Source organism: Brienomyrus brachyistius, chromosome 23 (genome assembly GCF_023856365.1).
Source record: "Brienomyrus brachyistius isolate T26 chromosome 23, BBRACH_0.4, whole genome shotgun sequence".
In the NCBI taxonomy this organism is placed as follows: domain Eukaryota; kingdom Metazoa; phylum Chordata; class Actinopteri; order Osteoglossiformes; family Mormyridae; genus Brienomyrus; species Brienomyrus brachyistius.
In genome coordinates, this window is record NC_064555.1 from 13,036,192 (window position 1) to 13,052,767 (window position 16,576).

General features: G+C 48.3%; 2 protein-coding genes across 2 annotated transcripts; both read left to right on the forward strand.

Moving 5' to 3' along the window:
* Window positions 1-1,938: 1,938 nt before the first annotated feature.
* Window positions 1,939-12,703, forward strand: otud7b (OTU deubiquitinase 7B). The gene is made up of 11 exons (XM_048993858.1): window positions 1,939-2,116; window positions 2,246-2,416; window positions 2,704-2,922; window positions 3,496-3,597; window positions 4,013-4,140; window positions 4,249-4,364; window positions 5,038-5,165; window positions 5,606-5,755; window positions 5,853-5,967; window positions 6,461-6,545; window positions 6,994-12,703. Exons 1-11 carry the CDS (start codon window positions 2,032-2,034, stop codon window positions 8,452-8,454), a joined length of 2,760 nt encoding a protein of 919 aa, XP_048849815.1. The 5' UTR covers window positions 1,939-2,031; the 3' UTR covers window positions 8,455-12,703.
* A 1,457-nt stretch (window positions 12,704-14,160) lies between these two features.
* On the forward strand, window positions 14,161-16,234 carry LOC125719252 (zona pellucida sperm-binding protein 4-like). Its single transcript, XM_048993864.1, has 9 exons — window positions 14,161-14,406; window positions 14,620-14,810; window positions 14,878-14,975; window positions 15,041-15,198; window positions 15,273-15,465; window positions 15,534-15,681; window positions 15,757-15,832; window positions 15,908-16,012; window positions 16,085-16,234. The coding sequence occupies exons 1-9, from the start codon at window positions 14,181-14,183 to the stop codon at window positions 16,195-16,197; spliced, it is 1,308 nt and encodes a 435-aa protein (XP_048849821.1). The 5' UTR covers window positions 14,161-14,180; the 3' UTR covers window positions 16,198-16,234.
* Window positions 16,235-16,576: the final 342 nt, after the last annotated feature.

Below are 16,576 nucleotides of genomic sequence, written 5' to 3' on the forward strand. Positions count from 1 at the left end.
TGACTAGCTAAAGTCTGTGTGGTTTTATGCATTGTGTTATGCAGACAAAATGTCAAAAGAGATTGTTATGCAATTTTGTAGATGTCTTAAGCCAATGAGGCGTGCTTTAAGACTGGAAATGATCAGCGTGACTGTAGTCACTGTCAGGCCACAGTCGCCCTGCCTCCTCGGTGAGAGGGGACATCGGAACTTAACCACTGATTCAGGCTAAACCAGAATCGATTTGAATCTTTCTTCCCACGCCGTTCATTACTGTTGACTGGCTGATAGCAAGACTTTGGGGGGTTTTTGTCTCAAGGCCTTTGTGTCTGTCAGGATGCCAGCTTGTGTTTCTGCCCCTTCCCAAGCTGACAACTGGTCAAGCAAATACGTTGGACCTGTTTGTCAAGCGTCAAAGGAGCTCCCACAACCTTAATAGATCTGACGTAATAGTCACCATTGTTCTCATTCTCTTTCGTGATAATTTGTCGGTACAAAAGCTTGACCTGGCAGGATCAAAGGGCCGTGCCAGTGACCGGCTTGCCAGTGACCATGCCGTCGCTTTGGTGACCGCTCTCCGGGGGACAGCAGGCCAAACGGGAGGCAGCAGAACCCGGAAAAGCCTTGTGACTCTTCCCAGGCAGGCTTGTAAATTGGACGTTTGCTGTCCTGTGCCTGTGTTCTGTGGGCTTCACCATGCAAAGATGACAGATGGCAGGAGGATGGCACCAAAATATCAGAATTACCTTTGATCTCTCTATTAGACGTGGACTCCTTTTTTTTTTTTTGTTCTCTTAAAGGTCATTTATGATAAAATGGAATAGAATTAGCCAACTAGAAATAGTAATCAAAGCTCCTTCATGATTCCTTTTCATTTGTTTTTATATTTAATTTCATCCATGCAACTTAATTTTACCTTAAAACCTTTAAACATTAACATTTTAAAGGTAAAATTTGCGTTTTTTACCTTTTTAACACTCTTGTGGCTCAACAAGTGGAACATTGTGGTAACACCACAAAGGTTGTGAGTTCAAATTCCGGGGAGCACACATAAATTATAACCCTTCCCTTTACTGTAAATGACAAAAATGTCAGATAAATGAATTACATGTCATTTTTTTTATCTCACTGCAGGTCATGGTGTTTGTGTGTGTGTGTTTGGGGGGGGGAGGTGTTTGATTTGGTGATAATAATATTTTGCTAATCTGTCCCATTACAAGTCAGTACTTTTGCACCCCCAGCTCCCTGACGTAATGACCAATGCAGCGATTATCTGTAAGATAATTGTAAAAGCTGTGCAGCACTGAACAGCTTGGCACCCAAACCCAATTTGCAGATTTAGAGTCTCTGCATTTTTCCGCAATCGGCTCTTTTGGTCATCCAGGGCTGTCACCGCGGTGGAAGGCGGCGGTCGGAAGGTATTAATGTCGACTGGGGGGGGGATCTGTGCCGTTGGCACTTTGAGGAACCTTTCTGCCACATCCACTGCTCCCAGATCAGGCGCAGAGTGGCAGTCCTGCGGTTCTCTTCTCACACATCAGACCTCATGACCGCTGGGCTCCGCATGTGTCGGCGAGCGGTTTACATGAAACCTGCGTCTCTGTTAGCTCTCGGCGCTGACGGCTCGACCTTTGACCTCACTGTTGACACATGGCTTGTCCTGTATTGATTTTAACCGCGTTGACATTTCCAGTTGATTTTAGTTGCACGTTACATGCAAACTATGCACAGTTAACCGAAAGCTTTACTGGCAGTGTTATTGACCGAAAGCTAATGGTAGTCTGCTTTTCCTGATACTGAAAGCATCATTGTTCTTAGTCATTGGTCTTAGTTTTACATAAAGGTTAGATCCATTGAGTGACATTTCCCCTTTTTTCCCTTTCTCCTCAGTCTCTGTGAGGAGAGCCCAAAACGGATTAGACCACATCCAGCTCCCCTTCTCCCCCCCCCACCCCCCCATCACCCCCCACAGCACGGTCAGGGAAGCTCAGGTCCCTGTCTTTTCTCTGTCCGGCCGGCGCCACCTCTGCAGCAGTGTGAATTCATGATCACATGACCGTGGATATGGACGCAGTCCTGTCCGACTTTGTCCGCTCCACTGGGGCAGAACCGGGTCTGGCCAGAGACCTGCTGGAAGGTGAGTTGGGGGGCGGGCAGGTCACTTGGCGGCCCCCGCGGTCGTTTATGGATGGACGCTCACATCTGCTGGTACCTGGAGTAACGGCTTTCCGCATCGCCCCCCTCCCCCGACCCATCTCTCCCGTAGGGAAAAACTGGGATCTCACAGCTGCTCTGAGCGACTTCGAGCAGCTGCGGCAGGTGCATGCTGGGAACCTGTCGTACCCTTTCGGAGATGAGAGGGACTTCCACCCCCCCGAGAAGGAGGTGGGCAAAGTGGGGCGACCCCTTCTGCACCGGCAGGATGATGTGATCCAAGGTGCGAATCGGCGGAATTCGAGAAACCACTTGGTTGTAAATCCACTTTATTTGCAGCTGAATGTTTCCATGACAACATTTAAATTGACATTTTTGACCGGCCTACTCATTTCCTCTTGTTGGTTTTCTCTGCTCATACCCACTCTGTCTTTCTCTTTATTAATAACTGATCCCTTTAATGACATTGTCTGTCCTCTCTAACCACTGATAACATTTCTTTTGCCTGTCCTCCTTTCCCTCTCCTCGCCTCCCCCGTCCTACGCCTCCTTCCTCCCGCCTACGCTGCAGAAAAGCGCCTTTCCCGAGGCATCTCCCACGCCAGCTCCTCCATCGTGTCCTTGGCCCGCTCTCACGTCTCCAGCATAGGGGGCAGCAGCGAGCCGCTGCTGGACACTCCGCTCTGCACCTTCCAGCTGCCCGACCTCACCGTCTATCGCGACGACTTCCGCAGCTTCATCGAGAGGGACCTCATCGAGCAGTCCATGATGGTGGCCCTGGAGCATGCAGGTGACTATCTGGGGGGGGGGGTCCCATGTCTGTGGCTCGCACCACCACCCACCCCTGCCGCTGTCTGGCTCTGCCTCTCTTTTTGGTTAACAGTTAAAAGGAAGGAGACAGGATTTAATAATAATTAATATTAATATTTTTTATATGTAATGTGCATTTCTCATACCCAATGCGATCTACAATAAAAAAAGGGAAAATGTGGCAGTTAACAAAATAGTGACAAGACTAAGCAGCCAGTGGAACAATACAGACGCCAGTGATGAAATAAACAATATAGAGGCTAGAGGCAATGGGAAGAAAAATAAAATCAAAATTGTAAAATGATAATGGTAATAAATGGATAAATATTTAGCTAAAAGGTGGGTTCATAAATAATTCCTATGTTTTTGAATGAGTACATGTCGTTCCTTTTGATTTTTTATTTTTGCGTTCTCGCTTTAGTGGCCTTTGTAAATACGGAGATGCATCAGCATTTTCACAGGCGTTCTTCTCTCCACCGGTGTGAGCCGTGGATCTGAGGCCCGCGCCGTTATCACCCAGCGCCAGGCTGTAATCTGTCATCGCTTCCTGCAGGCCGTCTGAACTGGTGGACGCGGGTGGGAGCCAGCTGTCAGAGCCTGTTGCCCTTGGCGACGAGCGGGGATGGAAACTGCCTGCTGCACGCGGCCTCTCTGGGTGAGTCACGCCCGCGGTCGGCGCCGCTGGTCCGTCACGGTCACTCTGTCTGTGTCGGATGCTCTAGGGAGACGTCTTTTGGTGGCCCTGGTGCAGCAGCTCCAGTCGGTGGTTGTCGTGGTGGGACCTTGTTTGTGTGCAGTTACGGATCTGCTGGTTACGGGCCGAACCCTTTACCCACCTTTTAGGAGTGACCTTGAGCTGCGGAGTGTGGTCGCTTTTTCTGTTTGTTTTTAATTAATGGCTGATTTACAGGTAGAGTGATTGATTATTCAGACATCGATTCGAGGAAAATTAAGAGCTTAAGTTCTGCAGATCAGCGCGTCCTGCAGAGCTCAAAGGCCATTAGCGGCAGATTTAAAGGCCGTCGCTCTGCATGTCCTCTGGTGTCACCACACGACTCTGTTCTCCTCAGGAATGTGGGGTTTTCATGACCGGGACTTAATGCTTCGCAAGTCCCTGTACGCCCTCATGGACCACGGGCAGGAACGGGAAGCTCTGCGGCGGCGCTGGAGGTGGCAGCAGACCCAGCAGAATAAAGAGGTGAGGAACCAGCACCCCCCCTCCCCCTGCCCGACACACAGCACCCCCTGATCTCTCCCCCGAGATGCTGCAGCACTTGACTCTGCCCATGTCCACATCTGTCCACAGTCGGGTCTGGTCTACACAGAGGACGAATGGCAGAAGGAGTGGAACGAACTGCTAAAGCTGGCATCCAGCGAGCCCAGGATACACTACAGCACCAACAGCAGCAACGGCGGCACCGGGTACGAGCAGGGTAGTCAGGCAGGCCCAGCCCTTCATAAGGGTCACAAAATTTAGTACCCCCTCCCCCACCTGATTGTGTGTATTATTTGCACAAAATGTTCTGAGGCTAGAACAAAAAATTGATTGAGAGATAACCAATCAGATTATAGAGGAGGCGGGGCCAAGACATCCGATTGGCTGGTCCCACCTTTTAGTTGCTTGGACCCACCTCCACTACAATCTGGTTATCTCTCTGAACCAATCATTTTTGTGTAAGTAAAACTCCTATGAGCCCCCCACCACACCCACTTGACTAGGGGGTAACCTAACCCAAGGGGTGTCCAGAGTGCCCCCGTGCTCTAACGTGCTGTGTGGGTCATGGTGTCCTCCCAGAGATACGGGCTGACGCACAGCCATTTATGGCAGTTCTGGGCCCTTCTGGAGGGTGAAGGCCTGGTTCAGCTCTCGCCAAAAAGGATGATCAGCAGCTGAGGAACGTGAGGCAGGGTGGAGCTGCCCAATGTGTGGCAGAGGCCTGTAATCAAGCAGAGCTTCGGCATAGTTTCAGACAGTGTGTGACATTAAATAGAGGTAGAGCTGGCACACGAGGAAGAGCGAGGATTCAGGGTGATTGTAATGAGGTGATCGGGGTGGCACATTCCCAGCATGTTGTTGTGGCCCGGCCCCCTGCAGGCTGGAGACGGCGGAGGAGCCCGTGTACGAGAGCCTGGAGGAGTTTCACGTCTTCGTGCTGGCTCACGTGCTGCGCAGGGCCATCGTGGTGGTGGCCGACACCATGCTGAGGGACTCCGGGGGGGAGGGTGAGCCGTGCCGTCTTTACAGCCTCGCCCATCCCCCGGGATTAGAGCCAACCACCTTCCGGGCTGGACCCCTACATTAAATCCTGTCAAAAATACACCGAGATGTTGACTTCCATGCATGTTTCTTTTAATTCATAACAAAAAACATAGAAATATTAGAAGCTTAAAGTGGCGCCCAAAATGTAATCTTCCTGTAATTTCACATTAGCTGCTGAAACACTGAGGGAAAAGGAAAAACTAAATCCACAATGCTGTAATTTTTACTTGTTCCATTATATGTAATTATTATTAATTAAATGTTACAAAATGGTTTTTTCCATTCCCTTCTGTGGCCTCTTACTCGCTGACTAACCTGCGTTTACATCCGGCTAAGCGGCTTTGCTCTGTTACATAAGGATGACTGTCCTGGTGTCATGTTTATCCACGCCCCCGCCACACAGCCTTCGCACCCATCCCATTCGGGGGCATCTACCTGCCCCTTGAAGTGCCCGCCATCAAGTGCCATCGCTCCCCGCTAGTGCTGGCCTACGACCAGGCTCACTTCTCCGCGCTGGTGTCCATGGAGCAGCAGGACAGCACCAAAGACCAAGGTGAGTGAGTTGGTCGCCCGCAGAAACCAACGATTACTACCCCCCCCCCCCAAGGCATTACACTGACCAGCACTCCACTGTGCCCCTCCTCCCCCAGCTGTGATCCCCTTGACTGACTCGGAGCACAAGATGCTGCCCATCCATTTCGCCGTGGACCCAGGGAGAGACTGGGAGTGGGGCAAGGATGACACTGACAACGTGAAACTAGCCAGGTAGGATGAAGCCAGCCGGCAGCAGGTCGGCACATAGCCGACGGCTTACTGCACTGAGCACGTTCCGTCCACCTTCACCCAGCCATATGTACAGTCCCTGGCACTGTGGGTGGGATTGCTCATGGTCAGTAGAGGCCTGTCTGTCGGATTAGCTACCCTGCCGGCTCGTAACGAACCTGAGGATTATCTGTAATTAAGCTCAGAGAGGAGACGCCAGGTGAAACATGCTCTAGTTAAGTAGGTGTGACAGGTCACTTTTTGCCTGGATTCATCTCCTTTTAGACCATGTTTAAAGAAGGCTGTTTTAAATTTCTTTAAATACGGAATATTTCCAGTGTTTTTCTAAGTTATGTATGTGTCGGAAATTATATTAAACTTATTAATAACTGGGTGTCACTGACCCCTGCACAGCACTACTGTACTAGAAGTTTTTAATTAGGCTGTCAGTCGGCTCATCGCAGTTTGATTACAGCTGCCTCCCCCACCCTCACAGCGTCACGCTCTCTCTGGAGGCGAAGCTCTACCTGCTGCACAGCTACATGACCGTCACCTGGCTGCCGCTTCCATGTGACACGCAGGTAAGCCTCGGCGCACATCCTGATTGGCCGAGCCATCGTCCTCACGAGCTAGGGGACCAATCAGCTGAGAGGGGTTGTAGAAGATGCTTAAAATGCACTGGGAAAGCAGTTAATGGAGTGTTTGAGATCTCGGGCTAATGAGTGGGGGGGTGTGGGGAGGTGGGGGGGGCGTCCTGCAGGGCGATCACGAGCCTGCCTCCACAGCGCTTCTTATCGATCCAAGGTCGATCCGCACAGCCTGGGGCTGATGTGTTTGTGAGGAGCGGCAGTGTGGAGCATCATTAACCTCGGGGAGGTGCACACTGGGCGTTCGCTGCCTCTTAAAAAAGGGTCAAATCTGAGATGCCGCAGAGAGAAGGGCCACGGAGTTCGCTTGGCTCCGCCGCTGAAGGTGATCTTGCTCTGAGGATCCTCCTGTAATGGCCGGTCTCTCTCTCTGCCCACACAGGCACCCTTGGCACAGCCGGAGTCCCCCTCGGCCTCCACAGGAGAAGACGCCCGCACACCCCCAGACTCGGGAGAGTCCGACAAGGAGTCCGTCTGCAGCAGCTCCAACGGGGTGGGCACCGGGGCTGGGGCTGGGGGGGGCAGCGGAAGTGCGGCTTCGAAGACAGGCGGGGGCTCGTCCAGTTCGTCCAGCTCCTCCTCAAGCTCGTCCAGCTCGGGGGGGACAGGCACAAGCGGTAAGGAGAAGGACAAAGAGAAGGGCAGCAAGGACAAGGACAAAGAGAAGGACAAGAAGCGGGCCGACTCCGTGGCCAATAAGCTGGGCAGCTTCGGCAAGAGCCTGGGCAGCAAGCTGAAGAGGAATGTGGGCGGGCTCATGACCAGCAAGGTGGGTGGAGCAGGGGGTGGAGGCAAGCAAGGAGGGGAGGGCCAGGAGAAGAAAAAGAAGGGCTCCTTAAAGGTACGCAAGGGCAGCAAGGATGGTTCGCCACTCGGCCCACCAGGGAGCGGGGATTCTGGCAAGGGTTCCCCATCTTCGGGCAGCGAGCGGCAGAATGGCGGCGGCACGGTGGAGCCCTACAAGTATGGCACGGACGTGAAGCTGAGTCTGAGCATCCTGCGGGCCGCCATGCAGGGCGAGAGGAAGTTCATCTTCGCCGCCATGCTCACTACCAGCAACCGGCAGCCCTTCCAGGAGGAGATGATCCAACGCTACCTGGTTGACGCCGAGGAGCGGTTCCGCACTGAGCAGGAACAGCGGCGGGAGGCGGAGCGCAAGGCCAGCATGGGGCAGCCGCCGTCCAACGGGACGCCCGTTAAGAAAGAAGCGCCAGACCTGGGCTACCGCGGGTACGAGCCCAAAGAGGACCCAACCGATACGCTGCTGACTCCCTCCTTCACCCACTTGAAGCCGTCAGCCTTTCCTCCCTCCCCCTTCACAATCCCCCGGCCCTCGCTTATTGAACCCGCTCCCGGCTTGCTGACATCGCATCTACAGCCGCCCACCTACCTGGAGTCTCGGCGGCAGCTGGCCGGCGGTTCCCCAGCATCCTATCCCGGCCTGCCGTCGTACGCCACCCTCCCCCGACACTGCCCCCTGTCACAGGACCCGTCCAGCGCCTTGCCCCCCATAGCCAGCCAATCCCACAGTGGCCGGAGCTTCTCCCCCTACCCGTCCGAGCGGGACACCCTCGACTTCCTGGCGGAGCCCACGTGTGACACCGGGGGGCTGGTCTACGGGGGCGGGTTCCGGGACGCTCGGTCAGGTTCGGATGGCCGGTGTGTGCCCCCACCCGTGCGCCACTACTCCCTGGGCAGTGCGGGCGGCCTGGCCAGCTTACAGCCCACTAAGTGCAAAACTCCCAGCTGTAACTTCTACGGGCACCCGGAGACGAGCCACTACTGCTCTTACTGCTACCGGGAGGAGCTGAAGAGGCGAGAGGCAGAAATCCACCGCTTCTGAGCAGACTTGACACTCCCTGCGTCGGCTCCTCCTCCTCCCCATCTGGAGCTCTTTTTGCTTTTTATCTACCCAGGATCCTTCTGTGCAGCCTCTTAAGAGAATGCAATAATGATGTAATAAATCCCTCCATTCTTATTGAGTGGAATTTCGGGCCAGCCGCAGCTGGAAGATGCTATCCCTCTTGCTGCACACCTACCGTCTGATTTTTGCATCTGATGGCTTCTCAGGGTGTGACCCTGGGCCCTGTCCTACCTGCACTCCTGTACAATGGCTCAAGTCTACTTTAAGATGAGTCTATTCAAAGTCAGCTGCTTACCTGTGCCCTGCACAGTTCTTAACTAAGCCAGCTTCTGACATTTCACCCGCAAGCTTCTCTGTGTGTGTGTGTGTGTGTGTGTGTGTGTGTGTGTGTGTGTGTGTGTGTGTGTGCGCGCGCACGCGTGTCTGTATCTGTATTTCTTGTTTCTCCCACACAACCAAATGGCAACCATGTAGGCTTTTCCAACACGTCTCGTGGGCTCCACCTAGTGGAGAGGAAAAAAAAGAAAACGATCAGCGTACCCACACCCAAACCAAAATGGCAGACTTCATTTCCTTCCCAAATTCATCAGTGTATCATCTTTTTCCATGTGATACCATTACAGTGGTCGAGATGGGCTAGCGTTCATACAGATTTCATTTCATTTTGATACCTGACGTTGGAAAGGTATATCTTGAGGTCTTTATAAAGATTTCCTGATAAATATGCAAATGAAATATGCCCAATAATTCAATCTAAGGCCACTCAGGTGCTTCGGTTTAACCAGGCACGGTTTCCCAGTGTGCTGCTATTACCTTTGAACACATTTCTTCCTAAGCAGGACGCACTTTTGATGACAGGGTTTCCCCAGCCTCCCAGTTCAGACATATCTGCTGACCTGCAGCCCCCGTCCACATGCTGAGACCCTTCATTTCAGGCACTGCTGTCACCTTCAGTCTTGGTCATTCACTCAGTTGTCGGTCCTGGTCCTGATTTGCCAAAAGTGTATTTTTATTTCCCAAACTAATCTGTTTCTATATTTTATACCTGCATTTATTACTTTTCAATTTTTTGCATCTAAACAAATGAATAGCATGGTTTGTGCAGGCTCCAGGAATTTAGAACTTGAATTTGCACAATGTTGTTACTTTGTACTGTTGGTGGGCAATGCAGTGAGGTGTGTTCATCTGTCTGGGGTTTTGCTTTTCTTTAGTACTTGGGGTACAACTGTGGCTTTTGTTGAAGACCTGCATGGGAAAGACAAGTGTTTTTTTCAGAAAAGTCCAGCTCTTTGCTGGAGATTTGCTACTTTTTAAATTGTGGAGAGGCTTGTACTTTTTTTTTTTTTTTTTTTTTCGGTTTGTCCTGTAAATTGTTTTTGTTAAAACACGTCTCGAACAAACTTTTGCTTTGAACTTGAGAATACTGAATGAATCTTAGAATGCGACACGGTTCCCGGCATTGTAACTTGACATTTCTAATGACGTTTGTAGAAACGTCTGTCCAGACCAACATGGCGAGGTTTGCAGTCACTTTTTCCGTATGCGTTATACTGACAACAGTCATGTACAACATCTCTTCTGTATTCTGCATATAGACTTAATGTAGATATGATGGTTCCAGTCCAGACACTAATTCTAAGCAGATTTAAGCAGTTTTTCATGGACTGTGTGACAAGTGTCGTTTGTCATACCTGTACATGCTGGTCACTGCACAACTGGGTCAAATTCCTGGCAAAGCAACAGGTGTCAGGTTTACTTAATAGGTCAGCAGCCTCATGGTTATGTAATCCCAATCCCTATTGGATGCCAGTGATGTAATCTGTGGCTCTGTGTTTACAGCACCACTGTGCTGGAGAGTCATAGTATTTCAGTGCAGTGCAGCAATGGTTGAGGGGGCGGTCAAATTAGGGGGAAAGGGCAGATTTGTTTGCGGGATGTATTTAAAGTATAGTATGGAACTTGACCTAGAATCTGCATCTGCACTTCCATGAATGACCACTGGGAGACGCTTGCCAGTCCCCCTCCCCCGCCCTCCTTGAATCCGCTTGCTGTACCCTGATGGCTCTGAGGAGTTTTCTGTCCAGACTGATGTTTCATTGCCTGTCATCCAGAGGACATGCAGTACATGGTAGACGGTTCTCGGTTAAGTATAGTCAGTTAGACACATGTTTTAGGAACAGATGTACAGGCGTGGTGCAGGCAGAGAGGCTCATGTTCACTGTATTGTGTGTGTGTGTGTGTGTGTGCGCACGCGCGCTTGAGATGTCCATTTAGAAGCTGAGAAGTGAGCTTCACATCTGTGGGACTTACTCCTGCTCCCAGATCCCGATTTTTATTTTTCCCTTTTACCTTTGAAGCCAGTTAAAGAGCAGAAGACTGAGGCCTGGATGTTTTTATAATCTGGGGAAACAAGTGGAGTGTTCTGATTGGCCCAGTTTTACATGGGGGAGTTGTGAATTCGGCTACTGTTGAATCTGTTATTAAAGTGCTTAAAGGGCCTTGGGGAACGGGGGAGGGTTGGCATAGAAACCCAAAGAAAACTTTTATTGCAAATCAAGTGACTTAAGGTGTAGTGTGGTTGAAAGATTATATTTTCTTAAAGCGAAATATGTAATGCTGTTGAACGAGTGTGGATATTTTCTGGTACATCAAAATATGCATATTGTGAACTACATATTGGAAATTACTGAATAATGTGGGTACTAGCAGATCCTTCTGTACAAAAAAAAAGGTTTAAATTGTCCAAAATTCAAGTGACAGCAAAGATCATATTAGAATAAGTGAAAGTGTGACACACCAATGCTGCCAGCATAGATTTCTATGGTAAATTAAGCACAAAATTTGGTTCTATTTAAATATGCAGTTCATTACTTTGTTCAATAGATGGCAGTTTTGCATGGTTGTAATAGTGTGATTAGCGCTAACCAGACGTCCTGAGGAATTCTGTACATTGCTGTGTTTTTACTTTTTAAAATTTTTATTCTGTTGATAAAGTCCATTTGGGATATTAACCCCCCAGTCATGCAAGAAAGAATATAAGAAATGATTAATTATGTGATAATTTATAATAAACGTGCCCCTTAAAATGCAATTATTCCAGTTTTCCTCAGAATTGTAAGATGACTTTTAAAAAAAAGTAACCCAACTGTAATTCCGAGAGTGTTTTGTGTGTGTGTGTGAGTGTTTGAGTCAGATGTGCAACATCTATTCAGTGCAGAAATGTTATGAGGGTTTTGGAGACGTGAGTGTTCCAGGCAGCGGAAGCACAAGGGCTCAGTGTGTGACTTAAGTTATTAAAAATGTATTTTATTCTTGTACATTTTGTTGTTTCTCACTACATCTAACAGCAGCAACTTCTCTGTTTATTTAAAGAACCAAGAAATTGAAATTCTGTTTCAGTGCTTTGGACATAAACGATATTTCTAACCTTTTTTTGTAATTTTAAGAGGAGGAGGGAAGCTGTACAAATCTGTATCTTCAAGTTATTTTTTTAAATGACAAAGTTTTTCAATGTTTTTAAAGATCGAATAGAATGTATATTGTTGGACATTTAAAAAGGACAAAAAAATCAGCTTGTGTTTTAATAGCTTGGACTTGAAGTGAAAGCAAGTATTTGGGATGGACTCTGGCTTTTAAATAAGTCTAACAGAAGACTCTTCAACACAGATGTTTTCAATGAACAAACTCCTTTGCTCATCAATAATCTGACAGGCTGAACTGGTATGAGAGTATATATATTTATAGTAAGATTTTTCCAAAGTTTCAGTTTTAGTTCATACAATGTGGGTGTTCTGTCCTGTGCGGCTCATTGTCAAACTGACCTCTCGTGTCTATTTTCATCCCCGTTTATTTTTCAAACACATTTTAAATCCATTCACCACTTTAATTGCTAAATGTGATGTTAAAACATGCCATATTAGTAGTAATTATCATAGGAATTAACAATGGCCATTCTGAACAGCCAGTGTCGCAATATATATATTTTTGGCTGATAGCCTCATCAGACTTGAAAATGCTGAATTTGAATAGCAGATTACAAGACCATTGAGCCCTTAATGTTGATTGTACTAGCAATAAAGCTTCAAAATATCTACCTGTTAGTGTTTAATAACTTTCCTGTCCTGATAGAGGTTTGGACTGTGAGACGATGTTGTCCGAGGGGAGAGAACACCCAGTTTACGTTCTCAAAGTGTTTTGCACCGTTTGAATAAATTCTCATTTTATTTCAGTACCGCTGTCCTTTACTCTGCTGCAGTGTGTGTGAGTGTATGTGTGTGTGTTGGGGGTAATTGGAATCATTTTTACTTTTGATAAAGTAACGTATTAACCGTTCAAATTAGCAGCACTGAATTTTGCTTAGTCTGTATGACTTCCTCCAAAAAGCATAACACACATGCATCTGGTTGTTTTAAATCGTTACATTATGCAGTCAGCATTATCCACTCTCTTGCATACTTTTAGCTTGCCTAGTGACACTTGTGACAATGACGCCTTTGCCTGGGAAATCCCGCAGATCGTAGCTGATTAAATTCCCTGCCCATGCTTTGACATCAGTTGAAAGCAACGTCATCGTGAATGTCAAACCATCCCAGAGGGATCCGGTGACCTTTTTCCAAGGCTTCTTCCAGTACATGTCATTTAGGTTGAAACACTCGTCACCAAAAATAGCCCTTTCTCTTGCTTAGCCGGATAACATGTAGGATTTAAGGGAGTTTGACGTACACGTGGGGCTCAGTGGCGAAGTTCAGATCACGGTTGCTCCCCTCTGTTTCCGCCATGGCTCAAAATGCGTCAAGTTTGCATGCCCTCTTACCTCGGTTCCACAACACGGTGCTGGGCAGGTTCTCGCATGGTGCCTTTGAGAACCTGTGTCCCATTTTGATCGCAGTCGATCTCCCCGATAACTAACAAAACGACTTATTCATCCTCTATTTTTTTGAGGCTGTGTAGTTTCATATGGAATTACGTGTAAAGTTTAACCTACGAGTTGGGGGAATCGACACATTAAAATGGCCAGTAGTTACAAAAGTTCCCGGTGCGAAAGCGCCCTTTTGATGGTTTCCATTTTTAATTCACTCCCCAGGGACGGAGGCAAGTCTAATAGCACGAATCTACAATTTCGTCCTCTCTCGATTCTCTTATTACATTATAAACCTAAGATTAGCTATATCAAAAGCGTTGGGGTAGTTTGCAAACCCTACAAACTATTTACAAGGTCATAAAACTGTTACCTACATGTAAATGCGTGAGTGGGGGAGTGTGTGCAGACTAGTCTCAAACTGAAAATCTGACTTCAGCCAGCTGACCGAAGCCGGCAACTCTAATAACTCCTTATTTTACACTATATGTGGGCGTCACGTGAAAAACTATCAACCAGCACTAGATTATTATTGACGTGCGTTTTAGATTTAACATAAAAGTATGTGTGTAGGCCAATGTAGCTAACTTAAGTAAAGTACATAATTGAATGGTTTATTCAATGAAAGGTTTCCTTCCAGTTTACCACAAGAGGGGAAAGAAAAAACTATAGTATATCTTAATAAGACATATTTGCTTTCAAAATGAATGATAATTGATTAGCCATATTATTTTATCTGCGGAAAGTCCTGATTGGTTAAACTGTATCACATGATGAGCTAACTGATTCACGGTACATAAAAGCCTCTGAGCTCGCTCGCTAGTTATTGTGTTCTTCTGTCCGGGTTATGGCGTATCTTAGGGGTGGACGGCTTTGGGTCCGCGCTGCGGTCATTTTTATTGTTTTTATGGGGACTTTCGCTCAAGTTACGTTGCCGAAAGAGTCCATGCAATCGAATAATAAATGCCAGGTTTACGAAAAATTACCGTGTGGCGTCCCGGCTATTAGTAGCACCGATTGCGACGCTTTAAACTGTTGTTTCGATGGTCAGACGTGTTATTACGGGAACGCAGGTGGGTGTTCGGAAGAAATTCAGTCACAAAACGGTCCAACTAGTATGCTGTTGTCGATGCGACTCTTCAAGTTTGTTTAACGTATACTTTGAAGGAATATTGCAGGTGGTACATCTATAATCCTGTACCTTAAAATGGCTTAATCTGCACGTATTACCCCTACACTGTAAGTGGTTCTACCTTGACTGGCTAATGACTTCTAAATCTCTTCAGTAACTGTGCAGTGCACCAGGGACGGGCAGTTTGTAGTTGTGGTGCCCACAAGTTCCACTGTGCCCCAGCTGGATGTGGGTTCCCTTGCGTTGCAGGATGGGAAACAACAAGCACCTTGTCTCCCTGTTAATACTACCAACTATTTTGCCATCTACAACTTCCCAGTCACTGCCTGTGGCACTACAACTACTGTAAGTACCACAAATCAAGTGGCACCTGTTTCCTGTGCTGTTGGTAATGCTCTGGCATCTGTCTCAGGTGCAGGGAGGTGCTGTAGTGTATGAGAACAAGATGTTCTCCTCTTATGAAGTTGTGGTTGGACCCCTAGGCTCCATCACAAGAGGCTCAATCTTCATGTAAGTATTTTCTGTGAGGCGCTTCTCCATGATTGTGATGGCTGGACTGATGGCCTTGTTTGTAGTCTGCTGTTCCAGTGCAAGTACAATGGCTCGGATGTGGTCTCCCTGGCGGCTGAGATCAACACGGTGCCGCCACCCCTTCCAGTAACTGCTCCAGGGCCTCTGAGGGTAGAGCTGCGGATTGCCAATGGCCAGTGTGCCTCAAAAGGCTGCAGTGAAGGTGCTGTGGTGTGCTTGGTGCTTCCCTATATGCCCCTGATTTTTGTAGTAATCGCCGTTCCTGGTTCCGTACAGGAGAATCTGCTTATACATCATACTACCAGGCAACTGACTACCCTGTTACCAAGGTGTTGCGGCAGCCTGTGTATGTTGAGGCGCACATCTTGGAAAGGATGGACCCCAACATTGTCTTGCTTCTGGAGAGCTGCTGGGCCACAAGCACCCCTAACCCCCTCAGTGTACCCCTATGGAGCCTCTTGGTTAATGGGTGAGCAGCCAACTGTATAACCAAGGCTGTGTTCTGGTGTTGTTCTTACTATAGTTGGGCATGTGCAGGTGTCCCAACCAGAGTGACAAGTACATAACCACCTTGGTTCCTGTAAATGCATCTTCTGGGCTTCCCTTCCCAACCCATTACAAGAGGTTTGTCGTCCAGATGTTCACCTTTGTGGATGCTCTCTCCACTGCATATCTGAAGGAGAAGGTATGGGCTAACCTGCTGCCCTTCAGGCTCCAAAAAGGATTGCTTCTCTAATTCTTGTGTGTGTCCTCCTGACAGGTATTCATCCACTGCAGTACTGTAGTGTGCACCCCATCTGCCACAGACAGCTGTGAGCAGAGATGCTCCCGGAAACGTGAGTTTTATGCCGGGGGACTTGGTTGCAGAGTCTCTTCCTGCCACTCCTCCCCTCATACCTGTCTCCTTCCAGGGAGAGCTGTACGACGCATCCCCAGCCGTGAGAAGATCCTGGTCTCCAGTGGCGAGTTCAATGTTGTGTTTGAGCCTCCAGCCCCAGTGAAGCAACAGAATAATGGTGAGGCTATACTGTGGGTTGATGGCCTGACATGATCAAACCAGGAATGTAACTGGTGTCTTCTGTTGACAGTGCCCCAGTCACTTGGCTATACCATGTGGGGAATGGCAGGTGTTGCTGTGCTGGGAACAGTGGCCTTGGTGGGAGCTGCTGTTTGGCGTTCACAACATCGACCACGGCAGTAAAATGGATATGAATGTCAATAAATGAGCATTTCCTTTGTTTTGGTTGCCTTGTGCGTCTTTACTAGTTTCAACTAGAGCTGGGAAATGTAGCTATTGGCTCTAATATTAATGCATGTGGCACATCACTGTCACATTGTGATAGTAGGGATGGTTTTTAACCTGAAATCCTTTGTGGTTCTTAAGGCTGTTATGCTGCTGCAGGGCCCACATCTATAATGAAAACTCTCCCTCTCATGGGAGAGATTACCTGCTTAAATCGCTGTACGAAACTAATTAGCAGAAATCAAAGACCAAGATCACATTTCCAATGTCAGCCGTGCTTTCAGGGAGTGCAGGTTATAAATCCTGACATCCCTATTTCTATATTTCCTGCCACCCA